Source organism: Triturus cristatus, chromosome 6 (genome assembly GCF_964204655.1).
Source record: "Triturus cristatus chromosome 6, aTriCri1.1, whole genome shotgun sequence".
In the NCBI taxonomy this organism is placed as follows: domain Eukaryota; kingdom Metazoa; phylum Chordata; class Amphibia; order Caudata; family Salamandridae; genus Triturus; species Triturus cristatus.
In genome coordinates, this window is record NC_140589.1 from 210,516,432 (window position 1) to 210,539,495 (window position 23,064).

The following is a 23,064-nucleotide window of genomic DNA, read 5'->3' on the forward strand; positions in this document are numbered from 1 at the left end:
TATGACACTCTGTTTTCTCCACAATACTCCATGCCACTCCACTCTACTCCATTTTATGCCACTCCATAATAATCCACATTGGTAAAGCGCGAACAACCCCCTGTAAGGGTCTCTAGGCACTGGGGGCCGTGGGGAAGATTAAGCAAGCTATTGCCCAGAGTCACATGGTGCTGGGCTAATCTGCCTCCGTCGCCAGGGATCGAACCGTGATCCCCAGATTCCAGAGTCAGTCGCCCTGGCCGCGGCGCCACACCTCTTCCCTCCATGACACTCTATGCCACTCCAGGACACCCCACTCTGCTCCACTCCATGCCACTAACTTCCAGCCATGCTGTTGTACAACATGGCTAAAACACATTGACAAAGCCAAAAGTTGTTGCAAAGGCAAGGTCTATTGTCTTTGCCAATGCTTGTTTTATTTTCACAATGACCCACAAAAATAGAACAGAGAATACAGTTTTACTATTTGTTGCATTGGCATCCCTTCTTCTATTTCCACAAGCCATAATGGAAATAAAAGAAGCGCTGTGGAAAAAAAGAAGGGCTGTAGTCCTTCTGCATGCTGGTATGCCTAATTCAGTGCTGGAAAAACACCTTTTGGGACTCTGGAGAGGAAGCTAAGGTCCAACCTTTTTTTTCCTGGCACAAATCCTTTGGGACCAGCACTTATTTTTTTTTTTTTCATAAACTTAGCACGGGTTAAAAAAAGTAGAGCTGATTTCGTATTTGACAGACAGGAGACAACGTGACAGATATGATGTTCACAGTATTACATGGGCATAAGGCTATAATGTACTTGTAACACGCCGGGCGCATCATCCGCCACATTAGTGACGGAGTTTTGTATCTGCCAAACTCAAAATAAGGCCCGACATCAAAACTTGACATGAATGTAAGTGTGCTCTCCATATCTTTTCATGTTTCTAACCATCTACATATATTAAAAAAACATTCCATTTTTTTCTCTTTTTCCTTTAAAATTATAATTATTCACGTTTTTTTAATGACATCCAGAAAAGGATTGTAAACCTGGCCTTTTCCATATTAACATTTTACAAGTAAATGTGACAGTCTTTGTGGTACTATGTCTCCACAGCACCAATATGTCTCCAGGTGTACTGTGAGCTCTACAACTTCAAATACAAAAAACTCTGTAGGCGTTTCTTAACTCTTAAAATGTCTTTTAACATGAGTTATTCACAAACATGCTATTACCACAGAAAGGGCCCTGGAGGAAACGCTTTGAAAAAGAGCTTCAGTAACCTATCACTACAGGGACATACTAATCTGACTAATAGACAAGTCCTACTTTTGAACATTGTTTACCCAGACCTTGCGGGTTTACAGCTAGCTTAGTCAATGCCAAAAGCAGGCTCTAATAGGTGACTTAGCCAATGTTTAAGGTAGGCTAATTTAGATGACTTAGATAATGTCAAAAGTAGGCTCATATAGATGACTTAGCTAATGTCTAAGGTAGGCTCATGTGGGTGGCTTAGCTAATGTCTAAGATGGGCTCATGTAGGTGTCTTAACTAATGTCAAAAGTAGGCCCATATAGGTGACTTAGCAAATGTCTACGGTAGGCTCATATGGGTGATTTAGCCAATTTCTAAGGTAGGCTCATATAGGTGACTTAGCTAATCTCTATGGTAGGCTCATATAGGTGACTTCGCTAATGTTAAAAGTAGGCTCATATCGGTGACAGCTAATGTCTACTGTAGGCTCATATGGGTGACTTAGCTAATTTCTAAGGTAGGCTCATATAGGTGATTTAGCTAATCTCTATGGTAGGCTCATAGAGGTGATTTAACTAATCTCTAAGGTAGGCTCATCAGGGTGACGTAGCTAATGTCTACGATAGGCTCATGTAGGTGACTTAGCTAATGTCAAAAGTAGGCTCATGTAGGTGACTTAGATAATGTCAAAAGTAGGCTCATATAGGTGACTTAGCTAATGTCTAAGGTAGGCTCATGTGGGTGGCTTAGCTAATGTCTAAGATAGGCTCATATAGGTGACTTAACTAATGTCAAAAGTAGGCCCATATAGGTGACATAGCTAATGTCTATGGTAGGCTCATATGGGCGACTTAGCTAACTTCTAAGGTAGGCTTGTATAGGTGACTTAGCTAATCTTTATGGTAGGCTCATATAGGTGACTTAGCTAATGTCAAAGGTAGGCTCATATAGGTGACAGCTAATGTCTACAGTAGGCTCATATGGGTGACTTAGCTGATTTCTAAGGTAGGCTCATATTGGTGATTTAGCTAATCTCTATGGTAGGCTCATATAGGTGACGTAGCTAATGTCTAAGGTAGGCTCATGTAGGTGATTTAGCTAATGTCAAAAGTAGGCTCAAGTAGGTGACTTAGCTAATGTCAAAAGTAGGCTCATACAGGTGACTTAACTAATGTCTAAGGTAGGCTCATATAGGTGACTTAACTAGTGTCTAAGGTAGGCTCATATGGGTGACTCAGCTAATGTATTCTGTAGGTTCATATGGGAAATTTAGCTAATCTCTACAGTAGGCTCATTTGGGGAATTTAGCTAATCTCTAAGGTAGGCTCATAAAGGTGATTTAGCTAATCTCTAAGGTAGACTCATAAAGGTGATTTAGCAAATCTCTAAGGTAGGCTCATAAAGGTGATTTAGCTAATCTCTAAGGTAGGCTCATAAAGGTGACTTAGCTAATTTCTAAGGTGGACTCATAAAGGTGACTTAGCAAATCTCTAAGGTAGGCTCATAAAGATGATTTAGCTAATCTCTAAGGTAGGCTCATAAAGGTGGCATATCTGCTGTCAAATGACAAATAGTTTTCTTTGACAGTTGTCTGCTGCAGATTTGCTCACAGTAATTCAGTGCTGATATGGCAGGCCTTAAGTCACACTTTTATAGTTTAAATGTGTTTAATGGGCTTAACACATGAACATTAGCATCAACACTGCCTTCAACAGTGTAAAATTAAGGTTCCTTAGAGCGCTATGCAAAAAAAGAGGATCAGGGATTAGCAGTGTTAGATGAAGGTGCATAATCTCCTCTTTAGCCTAAGGATAAATCACCAAATTGGAGTAGGAGACAGTAGAGATAAAAACATGTTCATCATCCCATGCCTTTAGAACTTGGAACTCACAGTCAGTTTATCATGAGCCTCAGACCAGTTTGGGTTACAGGATCCTCCATCAAGTGTCAGGAGCAGCCTCTCCAGCACTTCCATGTTGAGAGCTTCTCAGTTTTTTTTTAAAAGTCTCTCACTGCCTTAGGTTCTGTGAAAATCAAGGTCTTAATCGCACCAAGTTGTGATGGGACCAAAACTGAGGCATTAAGGCAGGGTTCTCCAAAGTTGGTCCTGGAGGGTCGGATCCATGCCAGATTTTTAGCATATCACCATTTAGATAAATGTAGTTATCTCAAAAATCTGCCATGGATCCAGCTCTCCAGGACCGGCTTTGGAGAACCCTGCATTAAGGTATTACAGCTTCTGGGATGCCCTCATTCTCTTATGTTGAATAGCTAAAATCAAGAAAAATTAGGATTTAGTCTCCTTCAAGAATAAAGTTTTCTTAAATGAGGCCTTCATGGTCTCCCCTTGTTGTATCACTTTGCCCAAATAAAGTTGCAGAGTCCCTCCTCTAGGCCTGGAACACGCAAAAAGGTATTCAGGCCTCGCACATCTCAATTTTGACTGTATTGTTGACTCCCAACACCATGAGTTGTCTGAAGTAACTCTACAATTTCTTAGTATAAATCCGACAGGCTTCTACCACTCTTAATTTATCAGCTCATTCAGTATATTTTAGGTGCTCATCCTTTTGTTCAAGTTGTACTAGCAATGCCACATCACAGTCTTTGAACATCGGGAGATGCTCTTTTTGCAGCTCTCGCTCATTGGCTAGCCAATTGTGCAACGTGTGTCTCCAGTCCTGAGACCTTTCAGTGTGGTTGTTGGAAAACGAGGCAGTATCTGCGAGGCCTGCACAAGTTACATGTCACATTTGTCCTTCACTGGGCACCAAACACCCTATTGTAGCGCTTGACTCTCAGAGGGAAGAATTGCAGAGCAGTCTGAGGCTTACTCGCGAGAGGTGGTGTAGGCTAGTAATCGCCATTTACCAGTACACAGAAATAACACTCAATAATTGATTGTCCAATCTGTACTTTGCTTTTTAAAAGTAAGAGTACATTTATTAGACACACACACTACTCAATACTATACACCAATTTACAAATATACATAAGCTGTTGGAATTACTTTGTGACATTACATAACATCGCCACCCCTCCCACAGGGTGGGTGGGATCTAGTACCACCACTCCCATGTATGCACAGCATCTTGCCCCCTAATGCAGTGGGTTGACACAACCTGGAGAGAGGGCCTTACCAACTCGCACCATCCCAGTGGCGACCCACCCCATCATCTCAACAAGCATTAAAAAATAGGTACACCTACCCTGGGGACACATTACCCTGACTGAGCATCTCATACTGACCATACAGTATAAACCTCTACATCTTAGTGGCTAATAGTCTGGGTTGTTCTTCCCCTAACGCAGTAGCAAGAATACATGTTTGGGCATCACTTTAACTGAGGTACTTATCATAGCTGATAACAATTATGATGCATTGCCACTAAAGCCCCTAAAAACCATCACAGTTAACATCACAGGATTAAGCAGATACAGCCAGACACCCTAGCAGGAGAGTCTGGCAACATAACCCCACTTCGCTTATGACTCCACCTTACACAGTTACTACACATTACATATATGACTTTCAGTCCCTCTAAAAAGAAATAACATGGATAAATGCATTTCAGGTGCAATTACACCTCTTCACCTCCAGGGGAGGCCCTCTTCCAGACATCCCCAGAATCAGCTCTTCACATTTCACTCCTTGGTGCAATCCTTAACGCGTCCCCAGCTGAAGAACAAAAGTTCCAGCCACAGGATGCTGTTGACGCCTGTGCTGAGCCCTTGAGGGGTTATTCTTTGCAAGTCCCCAGAGACTTAAGGAGGGACTTTCTTCCTTCATGCTGGGGGAGACTGCGTTGCTCCTGCAGCTTCCCCTGCACCTTGACACACCTCTTGTGATGACCCCGTCGTCCTGGAGCCACCACATGCAGAAAGACAGGCATTTTCCTGCAGGCCAGCTCGGGCCTACAAAACAGTATGGGGCGCGGCGCTTCCTCTAGCCCAGTGAATATCATAGCAGCGGCTCCCCCCACGTCTGGGCTTCGATGGAGGGTTCGGTCCCACCCGGACCCCCAAGTGAGTGATGCAGCTCGGGGAGCCCACCCCCAGCTGCTCGGGCTTATTTTTGGGGCCCGGTCCCACCCGGGCCCCTAGCACCTCTTCGCTCCCCCTCAGGGTCCCAGTCCCACCCGGGAACACTGCACCGCAGAGTCTCTGGAGAGCCACTCGAGGAGCCCACTCCTGGTGGCTCCCGCCGGCTCCCCACTCGGCCCACACCCTCTGGTGCAGCCGCGGGAGCCAGAGCGACAATTTCGGTCTGCCTGCTCCGGCAGGCAGACACGGAGGCGATCTCCTCCCCTGCGGGTCTTCGGGGGAGTGCGCGAGCACTCCCCCTGCCTTTCCGCTGCCTCGGGGGAGTGCGACGGCACTTCCCCCGCCTCCTCCCTCAAGTCGGGGTCATCTTCACGGGGAGCGTGACGGCACTCCCCGGCTTTGCTTCGCTTTCATCGGGCCAGGGTGGGCTCCTGGCACCCCACGGGGGCATGTTCATGGGGAGTGCCGTAGCCTTATCTTCCGCGATTCGGGCCCGGAGATAGGATCCCGGGCCCGCTCACCATTCCCCGGGGGCGCGACGGCACTCCCCGGTCTCCATTTTGGTCGGGGGCCAAGGTGGGCTCCTGGCACCCCACTGGACATTTCCAGGGGGAGCGCGACGGCGCTCCCCGACTTATCTTCTGCTGGGGGCAGCCCCCGGGACCTCACCAACCCCGGGGGCATTTTCTCGACCAGCGGCGGAGCCCCACGCGCTTCGTCGTCGGTCGGCCAAAGGTCAAAAGTCACCTACCTTCTGGGGGGCATATCTCAGCCCCCAGGGGACCGATCTTCCCGATCTTGACCTCTTCTTGCTCCTGGTGGCGCTCCCCAGCCACTGGGAGCACTTTCCTTCACCCTCTTGATCTCCAGGAGGGTGAATGCAGCAGGAAGCAGTCTTCACTGGCTCCCTGCGCCAGCCTTTCACCTGGCTCTCTTCATGGGCCTCTCTTCTCCTTGCGCTGAGGCCCAGGCTCCTGGGTCACTTGTCCTGGTCTCCCCTTGTGGCGCAAGTCAGGGTCCTGGGCCAGCCTGGAGGTTCTTCCTTCCAGCTGCCCATGGTGCCAGGCTCCAGCACCAGTCGTCCTCAGCAGACCACACCCCAGAGAGCTCCTCTTCCTGTGCAAACTCTTGTAAAGAATTTGGAGGGGGCTGGCAGGAAGTCTCCGTTTGCCCTACCAAACAGCGACACATCGCTTCTCTGCTCCCTCCTTCCTGCCCAGGCCTCTGGGTTTGTTCAAAATGGCGGCGTCCAGGGGTCTCATGCCACATGGTCTCTGAAAAGCCCCTTCCCCCCTTTCTGCCTTCTCTCCAGAGCATCTTGGTGCCTGGCACCAGGTAACAGCTGCTGATGGATTAACCTGTAGCTCCACCCATCTTCTCTTCTTAGAGAGGTGGCCTTAGCCCTTGGAATGCTTGTCTTGCAGGGCTAGGCCTCTGATGCTACAGCTTGGGGAGGAAGGTCATTAATCCAGTCTGGCAGGGTCAGCCCCAGCCAGGCTCTGGTTATGAGCTGACTCAGAAAAATAGAAAGTTCTGGATGACCCAAAAGCAGTACAGATATCACTTTGGACTCTGCAGAATACTTCTCACCTCAGTTACAGTGGACTTTAGTGCGTGTCTGGAATTTGTAGGCCCTAGGAAAGTGAAACTGTCATAACTGGTCCCCAACCTCATAGGGGAATACTGATTTGGTCTTTCAGTGAAAACAGTAAAGCACACTGACATTCCCTACATGTTTCTTACCATTGTATAAAGCCTATTCCATGTCACCACCCAGCTCTGCCCTGCCACACCATTCCCTTTGCAGCTGCTCCTGGGCTGCACACACCAGGAATCTCCCCTGCGCAGCCCTTACCCTTGTGCACACGCATGTACACACATGTCTGCATGTAACCAGAAATAAATAAATAAGAACAAAAAGAGAGCGAGGAAAAAGAAAAACTTGTCCTCTTCCCCTGAACAATATGATCAAACAAAATGGACAAGTTTCATGACTCAAAGCAAACTTTTTTTGCTGTCATTGTTGAAAACAACGTGAAAGGAGAGAAAAAGCACAACTGCTGTGTAAGAAACCCCTCACCCACCTACCTGGTAGGTGGCATGCTTCATCATCGGGGCCCAACTGGATTGTCTAGCACAATCCAGTTGTGCTACAACGCCTGAGATACAGCGGAGCAGGGTTTTGAGCAGTAAGTGAAGTGCTATGTGTGAAGTGATTTAAGAGTTAAAAAAGTCTCTAGGAGATGCCCTATGAAAAACTTTAATTATAAGGGTCCCAGGACTAATGTAAAAAAGAGTTTTTTAGCGGGATACGTAATAGGAATGTTATTTTCCTTATATCCCTAGTAACTGAGGTCAACTAGTTTCAGCCTTCTTGATGGTTCTAGAGGCTTTCGTCAGGACCAACCAAAATTAATAATAAAAAATGATTTTGATGAGTGGCCGTAAAAATAATGTATAGGCCACGTGTAAATATCAGCACACACCCTAAAGTGTGCTGTGAGTGTAGTGATATGGTACTCACAGTAACTCCGTTCGAGATTACCTGAAAATGAAGAATTAATTTAGATATGGGGAACAGTTGTGAATCATGCATATACGTTGAATGCATGCTCCTTTCGACTAAAAGGCTAGTGATATCGAGCCAAACTGATATTGTGAGAGTGCATGAACACTATAGAGGCTTGCGTGGCTACAATGTGCCCCACGATATCCGTAAGTGTGTAATTGTTGTTGTATTGGGGCACATGGTGCACATATTCGTAATCCATTATGTGCGTGCCTATAGCACGGTCATACACATATTGTACGTATCAACTTGTGACTGTGCAAGTATTACAGACACTAGTAGCTAATGTGCTAAAGTGGCCAGGTGCGCGTGCAGTTACATAATAATAGGTTTACATGGTGGTATATGTAGACATAGAGTTCAGCAGACAGACACTCGTGTTTAAAATTGAAAGACAAACAACAACTAAATGACAGACAACATAAAGTACAGTCTCACTTGAGTATAGAGGTTGTTATGCCTCTGGACATGGAACGCCGTAAGATTCTCCGCTTGCCCTTAATGGAGAAGGAATGGCGAGGGGAGTTTGTAAACGCGTTGACGCACAATACAGAAAAATGGTCAAAGCGATGTGATATTGAGGGTCTAGACGGGACCATGGTTGGCCCGTATTGTACTCACAGTTTGTAAGGGAGGACAGGTCCGAAATACCTAGGGCGGCGTTCGGTTCCGCTTGTTCAGCGCCGTATTACAAATGGGGAGTGGTTTAAGAGGCCGGCAAGCAGGAAGTAACGTGCTGCCGTTTGAAAGACTAGAACGTTTGCCATGCAAGTAGAAATAGAAGAAATAGTACTCAGTATCTCGTGTTCGGAGTACTGAGTGGGGTGACACAAAAAAGGGGGGAGGAAATTGTAGATGGGTCTACGGGCGGTGCAGATAAATAATTATTGAAAACAGTATTGAAAAAAGTAAAAAAAGAGGAGAGCTCCATATTAAATAGACAGGAGGCAACCTACGAGGCACTCTTTGCCTATGTATTAGGAGGGAGAGTAAAGGGCAGGAAAACAAGCTACCACTTAGGGCTGCGTGTTGGGTTTGATGAGTAGAGGTACTGGGTGCAGATTAGATAGTGTTTGGGGAGGAGGGCGTAGGGATCTGCACGGAATATAACAATAGATGTTTGCACAAGACTGAACTGATCATATATATGCAGACTATAGAGTGATCGAAAAGCAGTGATTCACTGACATCAATGCCGCTGTATGCTGTTCCAGGGTACATTATCGTTAAGTCCTGTGATGTGGGTTGAGAGTCTATATACCCAGCGTTGTTCTTTTTCGAAAAGACGTTCCTGGATGTTAGTTGGACTGGGGTCAAGTTGCTCAATTATGACCCATGACATGTCATTGGTAGTATGTCCCTTGGCTAGGTAGTGTTCAGTAAGTCTTGTCGTGCTGCGTTTGCAGCGGATGTTACTGCGGTGCTCGCAGATTCTGATTTTGACCTTTCTGGTGGTCATCCCAACGTATCGCAATTTACATGGGCATGTGATGAGGTAGATGACGTTTGCCGAATTGCAGTTGGTATGTTTCTTGATTGTCCAGATTTTATCCTGTTCAAGATTGAGTGTTTTCGTTGGTTTGGTGAGATGGCAAATGCTACAGTTGCCACATGGGTAGTGGCCTGTCACTTCTGGAAGTCCCCATGCATTCAAAACTGTACTAGGCGTGTTTAAAGTCATTTTTGGCCTGGTCGGTACTAGGCTGTCTCTGAGATTATGGGACCTTTTGTACGAAAATAGAGGTTTTTCCCATTGTAGTTTGCCTGAAGTTACAATTTTCCAATTGTTTTGTATCAGTTTTGCTACTTGATTTGAGATAGTGTTAAAGGTGGTTACACACGTGAGTGGTATGGTAGTTGACAGATTCATCTTGGGTTCCAGTAGACCTTCGCGGTTTTGGTTACGGGCTCTTTTTTGTGCTTTTTGGATAACCCTGTGTGGGTATCCTCGGTTTTGAAGTTTTGTAGTTAGTTCTTCTGATTGTTTTTTGAAATCTTTAAGATCACTACAGTTACGGCGCAATCTGAGATATTGGCCGAATGGCAAATTGTCCCTTAGAGGCCTAGGATGGAAACTCTGGAAATGCAGAAGAGAATTTTTCGCTGTTGGTTTAAAGTGAGTTTTAGTCATCAATATTCCATCTTTTGCTTCAATTTCCAGGTCTAGAAAGGTAATATTGGTATTGCTAATGGTGTGAGTGAAACGTAGGTTTGGGTCTAGTGTGTTAATCCAATGCAAGAATTCATTAAGTCTTTGGTTGTTACTTGTCCAAATTAGGAACACATCATCGATGTATCTTTTGTAGAACGTGATGTCTTGATTGTAAATTGATTGAGAGTTGAGGATATGTAGTTCTTCAAAATTAGACACGTACAAACCCGCTACACTAGGAGCGAATGTGCTCCCCATGGAAGTTCCGTATTGCTGCAGGAAGAGGGTACCCTCATATTCGAAAAAATTGTCTTTGAGGGCTATTTCCGCACATTCCATTATAAATGATTTTGGGGTGTTATACTCCCAGGTTGTTTTATCAAGGGAGGTGCGGAGAACCTCTAGGGTGTCATCTTGGGGTAGGCTGGTATAGAGGCTCTCAATGTCTAGACTTACAAGGATGGATGTAATAGGGTTGAATTCCAGGTTGTTGATTTGGCTCAGTAAGTCCTTAGTATCTTTTAAGTATGCAGGAGTCGACTGAACTATAGGCTGTAGGTAGAAATCACAGAAGCGGGACAGGGGTTCAAGCAATGAGCCTATTCCAGAGACGATGGGTCTACCCGGTGGTGGTGTTTTGTTTTTGTGTATTTTTGGGATGGTGTAGAAATATGGAATGGCTTTACCCCCTGAGGTAAGGAATGATGCCTCTTGTTTGCTAATGTAACCATTAGATTCTGCTTCGTGAACCATGATGTCAATTTTGGTCTTGACTCTGTCAGTGGGATCCTCATTCAGTACTTTATAGTTCTTTGGATCATCTAGGAGGCGTGTACATTCTAGATGGTAGGCATTCTGGTTTTGAATAACTATCCCTCCTCCCTTGTCCGCTGGTTTGATGATAATGTCTCTGTTATTTTTGAGACTCCGGATTGCATCGAACTGCTGGGTTGTAGTGTTGTTAAATCCTTTATTCTCATGAGTGTTCTCTATGCCTTTATATATCGCTTGTTCGAATGCGATGAGTTCGGCTGGTGTTGTATGAGGAGGAGGAATGAAAGTTGATTTCAATTTAAGGGTGGTGTCACCTTTTGCTTCTTGTTGTGACTCCTTGTTCGTTGAGTTTTCAAAGAAAGCTTTGAGTTTAAGCTTACGAAAGAATTCTGATAATTCACAGTGTAATTTGAATTTATCAAGTTTCGCTGTGGGTGAAAATCCAAGGCCTCTGTTGAGGACCTGTTCCTCCGCTGTTGTAAGAGTATGGTTTGAAAGGTTGGTTATTAGGCTCTGCTTGTGCTCGGCTGGGGTTCCTTCGTCCTGCTGCGTGTGTTGGCACTTGGATTCTGGTTGTCTTCCCAGTGTACTTGGCTTCCTCGTTGGCGTCTTCCGCGTCCCCTCTGGCCTGATCCTAAAAAAGGAAACCGTTGGTTGGGGTTGCCAAATTGGGGGTGGGGTTGTTGAAATTGTGGGTTCCAGCCATAGAACATTGGTTGAGTCATGGGAGGGAAAGGAGCCGGGTAATTGGGTACCATTCCTGGGTGCATGTTGGGCCATGGTTGTTGCCAGTGTGTGTTTCTTCCTCTACCTCTTCCTCGTTGTCTGTTTGTATAATAACTTTTCTCTGATCCTGAGCTCTCATTACTGCCCCCACTGTGTATTGAGGAACCTTCTTCTGAAGATATAGAGTGGCTAGATCTCGCTGGGGTCTTGTAGTCTGCGTCAGAATATGGATATGTTTTGACATATGAGAATTTTTTCAAGTCTTTTTGAAATTGTTGGATCTTAGATTGTGTAAGCTCTTCTTTGTAATCTGCTATTTCTTTGTTGACCTCCTCTAGTTTTTTCTTATATGACGTTAATGTGGTTTTGAAGTGTTGTTCAGTTGCCTGGATTTCTATAAGGATCGCATCTGAAAGTCTTTTAGCTGTTTGGATGATCAGGATGATCCAGTCTCTTGTGCAGTGCCATGCAATTTGTGCCCAGTCTCTACGAAATGCTGCATCATCTAGGAAGATGCGTGGCGCGTTAGTTACTATTAGGCCTTTTGGGGCTGTGTTGGAACGCAAATATTCAGTCAGTATTACCCCGTGTAATATTGTTCTGATGCGTGTTCTTTTTTTCTCAGAAAGGTTTTCCCAATCGGCGCTCTGGGAAATTGTTTGTGCCACGTTGAAGTCAGCTAATAAAGGAGTAGCTGCTAAGATGTTGTTGACATCCTCGTCAGTAAACGTGAGTCCTGCATTTTCTGCCATGATGTGTCAGAAGTTGTAGCCTGTGCTTATCAAACGAATAAGAACCAAATGGTAATGGACTAAAAATGTTTTGGCTCTCACAGCTGTGCGCTGTAATGACAAATAAGAACAAAAAGAGAGCGAGGAAAAAGAAAAACTTGTCCTCTTCCCCTGAACAATATGATCAAACAAAATGGACAAGTTTCATGACTCAAAGCAAACTTTTTTTGCTGTCATTGTTGAAAACAACGTGAAAGGAGAGAAAAAGCACAACTGCTGTGTAAGGAACCCCATGCCACCTACCAGGTAGGTGGGTGAGGGGTTTCTTACACAGCAGTTGTGCTTTTTCTCTCCTTTCACGTTGTTTTCTGCATGTAACCAGCCCAGTGCCCCTTACTCTGGCTGCAGCGCAGCGGCATACTTGCGCCAGGGGGACACCAGTAAAATTCACATGCAGTCCCTTTCATCATGAGTTCACTGTGGGTGAGGCCCAACTCATGAGGCTCCCCCACAGTGAAAGCTCAACAAATAGGTGTTCAAAAAGCGAAAAATCCGGGCGGCTCAGATGGTCAGAACCACCTTCTAACAGTGGTCCACCCTGGTCGCCAGTTCCTTTAGCCGACCTTCTACTGACGATATCTTCATTTTAATACTTCACAGAGTATCTTTCAAATCATGTGCACACTTCAGCAAGAGGAACTGCCTTTGTGAAAGGTCTGCTAAACATCAGTCGTCTTCTTCACTGGTGTGTTATTCCTGATTTCCATGGGAAAAAAAACAACTTTTTGTCTAGGGACCATCTGGTTTGGGATGGCATGCTAACATATTTCGCTGTACTCTGCACCGGTGTCTGAATGTGCAACACTCCCAAATCTCTGTAGTGCGCCAAGGAGCCGCAATCACATGAGCAGGGACAACCGGACTGTCTGCCATCACCTCAATGTCACACATGCCACCAGCTTTTCCTCACTGCCGAATCAAGACTTTACCAAGTTCTCATTGGTGCCTATTGTCCGCAGTGGGTCTAACTTTTCCCTTAGACCTACGGCCCCACCCACCCCCAGGTCTCCCTCTCTGGCTGTATGTGAGGCGCCATTTTGAACTCCAGCTGGTTCCATCAGGGTGGGGCCTTTGTCCTCCGAATTACTGTCAACCTGTACTGCAGTCCACATGTGGCAGTTACTGTTATGCGGCTGGTGCACATCCACGTAACTGTGGCCTTATTTAAAATTTAAATATACCAATCTCAATATTCTATATGAAGCACCGGGACTCCCTTATTTTTGGGTATTTGGAAACTCTATACATTTAAATTCAGTTTAATTAAATTCAATATGATGTACTATCACCAAAACTGAACATTAGCAATAAATAAACGATTGCTAGGATGACGTTTTTTTACTTCACCTGTGCAAAGTAGAGTTTTAATTTCTTTCCTCTGAACAGCGTCTCGTGAAGCTCTATCCGGGCGCGTGCTGCTGCTTTGGGGTTGCTGAAATTTATCCGAACCCGTCGGAAGCTCTTAAACAACTGCAGCGTCACGCGCTCATCGTACACCCGGAACAGGCCTTCGAATTTTTCCTGGAATGAAACAAAAGATTTAGCTCAGTGAAGCCCAAGGGACAGATGTATTCAGGTTTTCACGGCGAAGGAACAAAAAATGACATTATCAGCAAAACTAGCACCACAGACACAGGTGATCACGAGCAATATTTTTCCGAAATGCAGGCAATACAGATTCACTTTGACATATTCTTAGAAAGAAAGTCGATGCCCTGGGCTGCAGAGTAGAAATAATGAATCTTAGCTGACTCCACGCTCCACTTCTCCACAGTGCCTAGCAGTTTTTCTTCAGCATTTAATTACGAGTTATTGTTTCTCATATCAAACAAGAATTGGCAAAGCCAGGTCTGTCATTCACAGACAGGTGAAATGGTTATTTTCATGGCACGCATATTCTACAAAAATTAATAGAAAAACATGCAGCCACATAGACAAGGCCGACATAGGTTTACAAGAAATAAAATAACATAAAAATCATTCACTAATGTGACTATGTTACTAGTGGAGACCTAAAAACCCAGTAGATGTGGGCTAACTGATTTTGAACTGCTACAAATTGTGGTTATGAAGAAGTTAAGCATTTTCTAATATTTTGGAGATCGGCCCTCCTTTTCGACTAAAACCAACTTAGCGATGCAGCGCACGCAATATAAATTGTTTTATTTATTTATTTACTTATTTTACTCCGTTTCGCCTTATGTCGGAGTCCACTAGCCCCCCACCCTGCCCCTCTCCCGCCCCGGCCCCTCAGCCCCGCAGCACTCCCTCGGCGAGCCGCCACTGAGTAAAGTAATTCTTGAGGAGGTCGCTAACCAACTCCCTTGAGTAACAGCTACTAGGGGGCGGCTTGACACTGTTGGAAGAGGAACACAATCTTTGGGCCCCACCAACCATTTAGCCAGCTGGAAAACTTGGGAGCTTTGCTAGTTATGAGTATCTTACAGTAAGTTGTAGAGTGGAAAGGAATAACAGCCCAAAACTATATCTCTTTCTGGGATGGGTGACGGTCAGCGGGTGCCAACTGTGGAAGATGCATGTTGTGACAAAGAGCCTCATTTTTTTTGTTGGCATAGAGGGAACTTTACTCACACACAGAGCAACTGATATTCTTGGAGAATTTCAAAAGGGGGGGAAGAGAGAGGAAGATCACCCTCTATTTCAGGATATTGGTTCGCACCTCTGCAGTATCCAAAGATATTGGAGTAGACGCCTCACTTACTTATCGTGACATGCTTCATCATTGGCCCCTATCCACAACCTGTGAAGATGGTGGTACCACCCAATGCGGACTCAACCATAGATTAATTGGGAGTTCTTAGATAAACTCAAACTGGACAAGCAGGGATCCAGAAGGGTGATGAATTTGAAAATACCTCTAGGTATACCCAAAGATTCTTCTTTATTTCGAGGGTATCTGGGGTATGAATAAAATCTCATTGTTGTGGGGTGTTATTGAATATAATCATTCAATTATACCCTCTATGCCAACATATTTTGTCCTAACCCAAGAGCCCGAGCGGGTCTGGGGCCTTCGTCAGGGCTGTGTTTCCCTAGAGGGAACTTTGTCACAAAAGCTGCTGTGTTCCCTCTCAACCAACATAGTGGTCCACCCACCCGATTTCAATGCGGGTGGACCATAGGTTTAATCACCGCAGAGACTCCTCCTTCTCCACTGTGATTAAACCGCTCCAAGGGCCCTTGCCACCTAATTAAGATGGGCGGAATTAGAGGTCAGATGTTATTGCCTGTCACCTCCAGGAAAATCCTGGCAGTAAGGGTCAGCGAAAACTGCTAAATGCTCCCCTCGCCATGGGAGAGGAATTCCATGGCGAGGGGTACTTTGGCTCACACAAACTAATGGCCAGATGTACTTATATTTGACGCAACACAAAGTAGTAAGTGAAGTTACTGTGCTGCATTGCATCAAAGGGAGATACTAAGATATGATGCAGTTCTGATCTCTTGTAGTGCTGGTCCACTTCTGGTTGCCTGGCACCAACGCGGGCACCCTTGCACCATGATGTAAGGGTGCCTGCATTGCAGTCAGAATACGTTAGGTGCAGGAAGACATACCTTCCTGCACAGAAACTATTTTTAGAAGCATAATGCAGCACCCATGGAAAGAGGAAGTAATAAGGGGAAATAAAGCTATTTCTTCTCATTACGTCAGCCTTGGGTAGGCACACCATTATGGTGCAAACCCATGTTTACTGACTTTATTAAATATGGATTTGTGTCAAAATACATGAGTGAATGTCCAGGAAAGCCCATGCTCCACCCATGTAACGCCTACCCGACACAAGGCTATGCGCTGCATTACTTTTGGGATAAAATTCAACGCAAAACCATGGAAATCCTAATTTGCGTAGCTTGGTGAATCCCAACATGGATTTTGACTCGTGGCTGTGCCACAATAGTGATGCAACCCTGTTGCAAAATCTTAGTAAATCTATTTCCAAGACTCACAGGAAGCTGAAGATTCCTTTCTGCATAATACATGCCTGTACCAACCTTACATAAACTTTTCTGGTGATTTTGAAAACTTAATGATGTAGAAAGCAGGAATTAATATATTAATTTTGTTGCACTTAAATGTATCACATATTATAAATCATATGAACACATATATGTGAATAATTGATGCGCTACCAAACTATTATGTAGCTAATATTATATGGCATACATTTGCAATCAATACTAAATGCAACACATTGTTATAAATAAGAAATGTGTTCTCAGATACATGAATATACATGAATATACAAATATATGAAATGTAATTGGGGTACATGTGACGAACAACAGAAAGACTATGTCACCTTCAAAGCAAAGCTTCTTCCGAAGGCAGCTGAGAGGTATCAGAGAGCTTAGTTGTCTAACCTGCAGTTTGCCTTGAATTCCTTTCCAGTTCACAGTGGATGGACACTGGGCAGATACCGTACAATTTAGCCAGGCACACGGTGTACGAACAAAATCTTCTGTCTTAGTGAATTATTGCCCCTTATGCTACACACATCATTAACCGTCTCTAATTTATTACACATTAAATCATAAAATGGATTGCTTGTGCTTTGAAAAATAAATAGTGGATAGAAGTGTTCAGATAGTCGCTTGCTATCATTTTTGTGTAGTTAGTTCGCATAGCTTAGTGTCATGTGCGGCTTCTGTTTCCATATTAATATCCTGATCTGTTTATTAAACGTCAGGGCCAATATCTACATAGAAGGCAGATTGCACTTCACTTCTAAACCTGTGTGGTGTGTGTACATGGAAGGCGGCAGACTGTATACAACAGTGTATAAAAAAGGTAGTATACGTATAATGAGTTATGATTCTATGGAGGTCAATATAGAGGGCCTCATTTACAAGAAAGTGACGCAGCGCAGCACTGCAAGCCATTTGGCTGCGCCGCGCTGTGTTACTTTCAAAGCACAGGGATGCGTCATATTTACAACAATATGATGCATCCCTGTGATTTCCCCTGCGCTGATGCACAATTGGCTGCCATGCACTAACGCAGGCACCCTTGCGCCATGGTGCAAGGGTGTCTGGGTTTTAGGAGAGGTGTCCCTTCCTGCATGAAAACAATCACGTGAGATGTTCCCCTCAACACATAGAAAGAGGGGAAATATGTGGATTCTGATGCATTCCCAGGTTTACAAAATGTTGTAAATCTGGGAATACAGCAGAATTGATGGGTGTTGCATGGGAACACCCACAGCAGCACCCATGCCATACCCCCTTCACAAAAAAGTGCTGGGTGAAAAGGGGCCGTATTTACAAGGCTACGAATAGCCACGCAGGCTGGATTTACGTGGCCCTGTAAATATGGAACACCACACTGCGCCGCCAGTGCGTCAAAAACAGTGATGCACCAACGGTGCATGGAGCTTGTAAATATGCCCCAAAGTGAGCTACACTTTCAAAGTTTATCTTCGTTTCAGAATCTTTTGACATAACGTTTCACATAGATATCATATGGTTGCACATTTTGTATGCACTCTCTTGTAGGCACTAGGCTACCATATACTTTTACAACAGCTATCTACTTACAGAAGTTCGAATAGCAGGTACCATGAAGCCATTCAAATATATTTACTGTGCTGTTGCTTTTGATCTGACAATCGTGAGCTCTCTCTCCTTTCAAAACATAGGCAGATTCCTCCAGCTGCATTTCTCCTTTAAGAAACAGTATGATTTAGCGGCCATTTTTGTTACAGGCGCTCATGCATGCGATTCTTCATTTCATGGTGTCTCGCTCTGCACATTAGCCTTCAGTCGGGCACCATGGCTCTGTATGATTAGATCGATTGATCAATTTACAGAGTAGTAAACATTTGTTGTGTCGCCTTCCATGGCCTGACAACACAGAGGGATCTGGCAGCTTTTGTGAACTGCCCTGTTATTGCACAAGCCTGCAACCATATTGATTACACTCTAGTCTGACATCACAGACCCTGCAGCATATATTCATTGCTGGCCTTTGGTTTCCACAGACCAGAGGGAAGATGGAGAAGGGCCTTTGCACCTCCACCTTCCACCATGTACTTTCTTCTGTTATTTATGTATTGCACATGGCACCGCTTCATGCACTTCACTTTTCTTATGGCAGCTCAAAGTCATAACATTCTCATAAATAAATATCAAGAAGGGAATGCGTTCCACTTCTGGGTTCTGTAGGACATAGACAACTTAAGGGTCGCTCTAATTCTTTGTTAATATCACTCGGATCCCCGGAATACCTCAATTCCTTCTGAGCAAAATGTGAATTCTGAAGAGGTCTTTTGGTCCTGGAGTACCATAAATTTGGCTCCCTCCTTTTACGTTTGGTTAGGCCACATATATATTTGCATTTGGCCATATGTACTTGTGTGATGCAACAATACCAATGAGATATGGTCCACTGAAGGTATAGAAAGTGGATTTATAGTGTGTTTTAGATATATATGTGTGTGTGTATATATTAACGTTTTTCCTTTTCAGAAACATCTGGATTGCTGATAATAATCTTCTATAGGTTCAGATTGTAAGGTGGTGCGCTAAAATGCATTAAATGCAGTGCATTCGCCAGGGATTCATGTGAATGAATCAAATGAGTGTTCAATGCTTTCCTTATGCATTGTGACCAGTTGTTGTTTCTGTTCAATAAAACATGTATCAGTTTATTGTGCCGCATAGAAGAGTACAGTATAATATAACTTGAGCTTTCTTATTAAAGACTTTGTTTATTGGATTATATGTAGGTTGTAGAATCAATATGATTTAAATAAACTGTTAAGTTAGCATGATTTGGGGCCTGAACCTTACAGTTGAGACATTTAAAACTAACGTGAAAGTTGTTTTTCTGCATGGTTTCTCCTCTGCAGGTGCAGACCAAAGGCATTAAAAAGCACATTGTATTTCTGAGATAGTGAGACGAGGAAGAACTGGCATGGTCAAATAATTTTAATGAACAACAATTACTAGCTGGTACTATCAGACGAAGAAAGGAACCCAAGGATGCTTCAGAAGCGGAAACTGGAATATGGGAGTAATGTTCAAGGCATCAAGTTCTTTTCTGGGAACTGGAAAAGTACTGTGATATGTATGACGTCATATTTCCCTAATGTTCTTTGTGCATTTTAATTAGTGTTAACACCTTGGGGTTAGTCAGATTCCCTTCAGACTTGGAGAGGTACAGCCCCCTCTTGACATCTTTGATTGTGTGGCTTCATGCTATACATGATTCCTTACCTAAGGAACTTCTGCAGGGGTTCGGATGCTGACACCTCACTTGCTTCCTTGATTCAGTAGGGCTTTCCCTAGCCATAATTTAGTGTAGATTTAGTAGATGCTGCAAATCTTTTCCTTGTATGGGGAGAATGATCGAAATCATTTGTCTAGTCATCAAATTCTTTTTCTTACGTTCTGCTTTGCTGCTACAGAAATTTGTATATGCTCTCTCATGTTGAGGACTAATATTGTACAATGTGGTGTTTTGCAAATCCTGTATTTTTATCGTCTGTTGTTGAGAATTATATATATCAGTTTGGTTTTGAGTTTGTAATAAACCTTTTAACCTTAAATCACCGACTCAGACTTTAGTTGTGTGGTCTTAACGGTCACTCTGTACCTTAATATTAAAATTGTCGTTAACCCCTTTTCCTCTCAGGCTACCACAAAGGTCTATTGACCAGAGATGAATTGGGAGAAATGGCCCAGAGCGTTCTCAGTTCCTATTTTATTATATGCAAAGAGATGTAAGAGTGATCTATTATAAGAAAACCATTGGGACTTACAACTTTTAAATATGGCATCTAAGGGCTGAATCTCTTCATGATAACAGGGCTGTCATGTCGGCGGAGCTGGGTCTACTGCCCCCATCATGGATTCTATATTGCGTTCTGCCCATCGCTGGGTTGAGAAGGTCTGAAAAGTTTGTCCACTGCATAGAAGGAAGATACACGCGCTCTAGTATTACTCTGGAGAGCCCTGTGCACGCCTATTCTAGGGGAGGTTACTGGAAGGATTACAAATTTAGGAAAGGCTCTGACTACATCGAGGCTCAGGAGTTCTTCCAGAAGAGAGGAGGACTGCCTCACCCTTGAACCGGTGTGTTCTGCCCTCCCCGTCATGTTCCGGCAAGGAGTAGGAAGCTAAGTTTGGAGCATATTCTCCTATTGGACTGAAAATTCTGACTTTCTCTGGGACTGAGTGTTCCTTCACACACTCATCCTTAGGGAGAGAAAATCACAGGACTACCTGGGAGGACAGGACCTTTCAACGGTGCACTTCTCCACACACCAACAATTCCCCGCTGCATCTGCCATGAAAACAAACCGCAGAATGCAAATCTATTAGTGAGATAAAAGCCTATTAGAAGCAACCATTGCTATTAGAAACGGCAACAACGCAATAAACAAAATAAATCCGTGATTAGTACCCAAGAAAAATATTGAAAAGGATTTGCAGTGTGCCGAGTGAACTTGACATGAGAGTCTACAAAGCCTTCTTATCACGAATTAAGGATAGTCTTTGGTGAAGCTGGCATGTAAATTGTGTAAAGATCCATTGTCCTGATGAAGACCCAAATACAACTCATGGCCCAACACGGAAGTTCAAAAGCACTTTGTCAACAAGCTAATTTCAATGTGGTTTTCGATTTGAGAGAGTAACGTCTGAAAAGCATATATATTAGAAAAAGACAAACAGGCTCTTTCAAAGAACTGATATTTTCCTGCTATCTCAGTGGGCCTCATTAACTTATTTCAAGAGCAAAGCCTCTGCTTCATTTTTGTTTGCAACCATTGAATCCTTGGAGCGTTGTTTCCTCAATGTGTTTTATTGGGTAAAAATTGACTAGTGTGGAATGTGCCTTAGGGCCTTATTACGAGTCTGGCAGTCTACGGATCGCCAGACTCACAGGGGCATGGCAGTGGTGATCTTCCGATTGCCCTAATATGACCAGGGTTGGTCAGGCAACCTTGGGACCACCGCAACCACCACGGATCAGGGATCCCTGGCAGTGGCACAGCTGTCTTGAGGCTGCAATATGCTTGGCGAAGCCACTGCAGCCCTGCCAAGCATATTACAAGTTTCCTCACTGCCAAACTTTTGATGACGGTGTGACTGCCATGAAAAGTGTGGCGGTGAGGAAACAAAGAGGGGTCTAAAGGGCACCCTTGTGCCTCTGCCTCATTGGGTGCATTCAGGGAGGCACATGTTGTGCCCCCCCTTTGTGCATGCACCCCAGATCCTGCACAGCATGGATTACAGCAGTGCATGCCGTGCAGGTATTGATTTTTACGTTCACATTGCAGTGTCTATTTCATAGGCACTGCGGTGAGACCGCCAAAGAACAGCCCGCCAGACAGGAGAAAACTCCTAATCTGGCAGGCAATTCAAACATGGGTTTGGCGGAGCAGGCGGTCCTGCTCCTGCAGTGCCAAACTCATAACAAGGCCCTTAGTATTTTAATAACACATTTGACTTGGGGATATGGTTTTAGAATCGTTATGTGCAGAGTTTAGCAAACTTGTGACAAGCGGAAAAGAAAAATCTATTTTTCATAGGTTTACGCATGATACAAGGAAACAGGTGTCAGTAGCATCCTTTTTGAAGTGAAAGTGCATCCTTGCTTGACTGGGGGGACCTTGTATTTTGATGATGTGCATTATTCCCCAATGCAGTAATTTTTTAAAGGCATAAGTCCTTCTCTTTTTTGCCTTTCTTAACACCTCACTTTGCTCATCCATGCTGCAACGCAGGGGGTGAGGTTAAGATCCTCTGTGGGCAGTGCATACACAATAATAACATTCAATATAAATAATTATCAACAATAGAATGTGTTACACTTCTTGGTTCTGTGCGACATAGATAACTTAAGCGTTGTTTTCATTCTCTGTGAGATCACTTGGATTCCAGGGTCATAAATATTCACACAGCAGATTTGTTCCTTGTCTTTTGACCAATAAACGGATCCGGGGGGGGGGGGGGGTTCTTTTGTGCACATATTTTATTATAAGCAAAGAGATGTAGCTGTGGCCAAGTCCAAAGAATCCGTAGAGGTGCTTTCATTTTATCATGGGCATATAAAGACTGCGGGCACATTTATCAAGCTTTCACGCAGCGCAACAAGTCACCTTGCCGCGCCGGACTGCGTGAAAGGGAAAGGGCAGGAATGCGCCATATTTAACATTATACGGTGCTTTCCTGTCACTTCCTTGCGCTGGCACTCTATGTGCTCCCTAGCTCCAAAGCAGGTATCCTTGTGCCATGGTGCAAGGGGGCCTGCGTTGTTTTTGTGCAAGAAGGGACATCTTCCTGCACTAAAACAATACTCAGAGGCATTTTCCAATTTCTATGTGTGCTGCAGAATGCAGCACACATAGAATGAGGAAAACACAAGGAGAAATACAAATATGTCTCCACGTTGCCCCTCCCCTGGGGAGACGTAGGGTTTTAACGCATCCCCAGGTCTAGCAGTAACGGTAAATCTGGGAATGTGTCAGAATCCATAGGTGGATGCGTGGGAACACCGATGCACCACCCATGGAATGCCTCCCTGGAGCATAGTAACGGGATGCAGACATTTGTGCTGCGTTGCTTTACTCTAGATTTATCAAGCAGTGCAGGGCCAAGCAAGGGGGTTTGCATGGCTTGATAAAGCTTACTTAGTTGTGTGTCGCCATTGCACGCCCTTGCATAGTGCCAGGGCAATACAACTCAATGATAAATCTGGCCCTGCATCTCTTAATGAAGACCGACTATCAGATTGGTGTAGTGGGGGCTG

General features: G+C 44.4%; 1 protein-coding gene across 2 annotated transcripts in view; it reads right to left on the reverse strand.

The window, feature by feature from the left end:
• Nucleotides 1-23,064, reverse strand: part of RCAN2 (regulator of calcineurin 2) — a 442,692-nt gene that overhangs the window by 216,377 nt on the left and 203,251 nt on the right. For both annotated transcript variants that reach the window (XM_085610544.1, XM_085610545.1), the window contains one exon: nt 13,638-13,811. In XM_085610544.1, the coding sequence (XP_085466670.1) occupies nt 13,638-13,811 (174 nt within the window). The remainder of the gene's footprint in view (nt 1-13,637; nt 13,812-23,064) is intronic.